This window comes from Empidonax traillii, unplaced genomic scaffold (genome assembly GCF_003031625.1).
Source record: "Empidonax traillii isolate 1590-97213 ecotype Southwest subspecies unplaced genomic scaffold, ASM303162v1 scaffold1555:size184083, whole genome shotgun sequence".
Classification (NCBI taxonomy): domain Eukaryota; kingdom Metazoa; phylum Chordata; class Aves; order Passeriformes; family Tyrannidae; genus Empidonax; species Empidonax traillii.
In genome coordinates, this window is record NW_020956748.1 from 82,115 (window position 1) to 86,394 (window position 4,280).

Below are 4,280 nucleotides of genomic sequence, written 5' to 3' on the forward strand. Positions count from 1 at the left end.
TTTTTTTTTGTCTCTTTGATCTCCCTGAGCTCTTGATTCTGCAGCGTGTGTTGGAATGTGGCTGAGCAAATTAAAATGGAAGTGGTTGCCATGTTAACAGGATTGATTCCACAAATAAAGCTCAGGGTTGCTTGTGGGGCTGGCAGGAATGCTCCCCCCTCACTGCCAAGGCCCGCTGGTCACCCTGTCCCCCCCTTGGTGACATTCCCCACTCCTGGGTTGTGGATGGACACATCAGGGGAAGCAGCTCCACTCTATGGGGGAGCTCTGGGTGCCAGGCCCAGACTGGAAACCAGCCTTGGGGTGCTTATGGGCTCCATTCCCAGCTGCCCTTGGAAGCCCCACTATTATCCAGGACAGAGCCCTGGGATCTGCTGGGATCTGCTGTTCCACTGTTTCATGCTCCTCTTAAGTCCATCCCAGGCTGTAGGAAGGTGAAACTGGGGTGCTGCTGGCTCCTGCAGCACTCAGGGTGTGACCCCAGCAGGGCAATGGGCAGCGTTGAAGTGCTCAGAGCCCAAATTATCCAGGTAATAAATAACCCCTTGGCCAGGCGTGGGACACTCTCCCTCTGCCACCCCCCCACTTCGGGGCCTCAGCTTTGCCTTTCGGGGGGCACAGGGAGGTGCGGGCAGGGAAGGATCGTGGTGGGGAAGGAAGGAAGGAGCTGCAGCCTCCCCGTCTGTTCCCCTCCAGCCCTTGGCTCGGCCGGGCTCCCCGGCACGTGGCTGGCCTGCCTCGCCAGCTCCCGGCGACTGGCAGATGAGCCGGGGGCGGGTGGCACACGCCGCGCAGGGGGAAGGGACAGACGGGCTCCCACCGGCCCCCTCGTCCCCTCTGCCACTCTGGGAACTGCTCAGGGACACCCCGAGGGGTGGCTGGACCCCCCCATGGAGGGTCTGGCCGTGGTGCAGGGATGCCCGTGCCCTTCCCCGGGATGGCACGGCAGGGTCGAGCACCCGGATGGGGACGGAAAGCCTCTCCTGGGCTCCGAGTTGCGCCACGGCCGGTGTAGATGTCGGGTCACGGCGCTGTCGGGTGGTGCCCAGCCCTGCTGATTCACCCTGTCTGCCCCACTCAGAGCTGGCAGGGGTGCAGGAGCCTGCCACGGGTTTGGTTTGTCCGTCGTGTACCTTCACAGTCAGTCCCACCGGGGGGGAAATGAACTTTGCCACAGCGGCAGTGCCCGAGCAACAGCCTGGCCTGGGGCTCCACACTCATCCCTGCCCTTCAAGTCACCCAGGATTAGGATTTAGGAAATTTTAGGAGTTTTTAAGCAAGTGTTTATCCCTCCCCAGTGATGGTTATGATTTAAAAATGATGTCCTGTTGGAATTGTGGGGATCAAACCAGCTGGCACCAGCCCCCACCTGGTGTGCTTGGCTGCCTGGGGTAACCCCTGCCAGCAGCCATAAATTTGGGGTGCTGATGCCCACCCTGTGCCTACTCCCATGGTGGGGGGGAATGCAGGAGCCATCCAGGAATAACTCTGGGAGGGGCTGGTCTCCAGCAGGATCACAGAGACCTGCAGACCAGAGCAAAGATGGTCACGGAGATAAGAGGTCTGCAGGCACCGGCTTCCTCCGGGGCGGCTCCTCTATCTGATGGAAACTGCCCGTTTCCCCAGAGCTCCGGACCCTGCACGGGCAAGGTCACCCGTGAAGGTCCTTCGTGTTTTATCCTGGTTTTGTGCTTTTGTTTGTTTGAACTTCCTAGATCACGGCCGATAGCGGGGCGAGGCGGCCCGGCCAGACTCAAAGCCCCGGCACAAGGAGGCTCCGGGTGGGTTCGTGATGCAACCGGGGGCTGGTGATGCAATGGGAACGGGGTGGTAAATCAGGCCCTGGCACCTGGTTAGGAAAGAGGCTGCAATGCTGGATTGAGTCTGGGAGAAAGGCAGGGATGGGGCTGGGGAAGGCACTGGAGGGGGAGGAGAGGATGGGAGAAGTGCGGGGCAGCTGAGATTGGGGTGGCCCAAAGAACAGCCCCGAAAGCAGCGAAAGGGGAAGCGGCGCTTCCCGTGTGATCTGGGGGAGCGGGAAGTGCCCAACCTCCCGCCGTGGGAACGGCCCTGCCGGCGGCATCCCAGCCCTGGCCACCGTGGCACGGTGTGGGAAGAGCCAGGACGTGCCAGCATGAGCCCCTGGGCCCAGCCAGCCTGGCTCTGTGCCCACGGCCGGGCTCAGCATCCCCAGTGGAGCCACCATTCAGCAGCGCCCCCTGACCCCACGCTGCACCCCGGGGGTGACATCCTCCCCTGCCCTCCCCCAGAGTGTTGTGTCCAACATGGAATAACCAGGGAACCCTCTGAGGGGCTGCGATGCTCCGTCCCCATGAGGGGCTGGCGTGGGAGGGATGGCCAAGCACGTCAAGGTCATTCCCACGGCGTCCCTCCAGAACATTCCCATGGCCATCAAAGCAACCAGCTGCTCTCCTCCCAACGGCCTGGGGATGCCCAGGGTAGGAGCCGTGATGGCTGTGCCCCCAGCAGGGGCCTGGCTTTGCTTTGAAAGCTGGGAATCCAAGTGGGAAAGGGCCCGGCGAAGGACGAGGAGGGAGGAACGGGCGAGGGAGAGCAACCAGGATGGAGCTGGGGCCCGGTGAGCGGGAGGAAGGGAGGCCGGTCGTGGCTGTGTGCTCAGCAATAGGAAATGCTTTATTAGCTGGGAGTGGTGGAGAGAAGCCAGGCAGGAAGAGGCAGTAATAAGAAACATTTTTTTGACTTCTCCCACATCCAGACCACAGAGCTCCTGCCAAGCGGCCGCGTCGGACCACGGGGCTGCCGAGCCCCTGGGGCTGGGCTGGGAACGGGGCCGTTCCCCCCACCAGGGCTGGCACGGCTGCAGCCTCGGGAGCTGCCTTGGTGCCGGGCTGGGTGGAGGGAGGGGAGCAGACCCATGAAGCTCCCCCAAACCGGGGTGCAGGGCACGGAGCGGAGCTGCCCCGGCTCCGAGAGCGGCACCGCGGCCGGGAGAGCCTCGCCAGGGCCGGGCAGTGCCGTGGGGACGTGGATGCTGTAGGTGAGTGGGGGGAGCACGCGGGGCCTGGGGCTGCACTGAGCTCAGCATTTCCCTCCTGATTTACCCCCGGGGCAGCTCAAAGCGGGATTTGCTCCCCGTTTCCTTCACGTTCCGTGGGACGCCGGTGTCGAGGTCGGGGTTGGAGAAGCTGGAATTTTGGGGCTGGGAGTGTGAACCTGGGTTCACACCAGTGTGGCAGTGGCAGGATCCCTCACCACGTTCTCGCTAGAGAGCTGAGGTTAACACGCAGCTGCAACGGAAAGGCTGGAATCAACATGGGAAATGGGGAATTTGGGTGTACTTTGAAAAGCCACGGGGAAAAATGAGGGAGAGTTGACAGCAGTTCTAGCCAGGGGCTGGAGCGGTGCCCGTCAGGGAGAGGGGCTGGGGCAGCTCAGCCCCTCCTGTGCAGCTCCCTGAGCTCAGCATCCAAGAGGTTGTTGTTGAAATCCTGAAAGGTGGGGAAAGATGCTCTGGATGCCAGGAGGGTGCTTGAGCTGCAGTTCCTGATGGCAGCTGAGGGAGGCTGGGGACAGGGATGGGGATGCAGGCTCTGATTTGACCCGTCACGGAAGCACTCAGGATGTTTTTCCAGTGGGATGCCAGGGATGACTCTGGATTAAGGTTTGCTCTTGGCAACACCGGCAATCCATGTGATGTTTCACATACAGCAAAGGTTTGGGCCCTGCCCACTTTGTGTTTCACAGCAAACACCCCACAGCCATCTAACGGCTGGGGATTTAATGGAAGGGGCTCCATGGAGGGAATTCACCACCTGGGAGCACCCTGGGCACTCAGGGAGCTGCAGCCCAGCTCCGAGGGTTTTAAAATAAAGCTGAGCCCAGCCCAGGTCCAGGGGAGTTGGGATTTCAAAACAAAGCTGCTCCTGGCCCAGCCGAGGATCTGGATGGGGATCTGCCCGGCATCGCTCCCTGCACGGGGCACCCGGGACCAGCTCCTGCCCTCCAGCCCCAGGACCTGGCACCCGCTCGCCGTTTCCTCCCCGCGAGCGACAACCAAGCGAGTTATTTTGGGGAGGAACCGGCCGTTTTACGGCGCTGCCGGAGCCTGCCGGGGTCAGCCGCGTCTGAGCGCGCTCCCGAGGGCTGGGCTTGCGTGACTCCGCTGCCCCATCAAGGCCAGAATCTAAACAATCTTGATTCCTGTCCCGGCAGCGCTGGGCTGGGCTCTTCAATTGCAGGAAACGGAGCCTTTGGCGTGTTTATGTCGGGAACCACAAAGAATGAGCCGAGGAGGGGCC

At 62.0% G+C, this 4,280-nt stretch overlaps 2 protein-coding genes across 2 annotated transcripts in view; both read left to right on the top strand.

The window, feature by feature from the left end:
- The window catches only part of ANKRD33 (ankyrin repeat domain 33), a 5,658-nt gene extending 3,364 nt beyond the window's left edge, over positions 1–2,294 (top strand). Inside the window, exon 5 of the mRNA XM_027907854.1 lies at positions 2,271–2,294. Within this exon, the coding sequence (XP_027763655.1) occupies positions 2,271–2,294 (24 nt within the window). The remainder of the gene's footprint in view (positions 1–2,270) is intronic.
- Positions 2,295–2,843: 549 nt separating this feature from the next.
- The window catches only part of ACVRL1 (activin A receptor like type 1), a 9,218-nt gene continuing 7,781 nt past the window's right edge, over positions 2,844–4,280 (top strand). The window contains exon 1 of the mRNA XM_027907851.1: positions 2,844–3,019. The gene's annotated coding sequence lies outside the window, so the exon portion shown is untranslated. The remainder of the gene's footprint in view (positions 3,020–4,280) is intronic.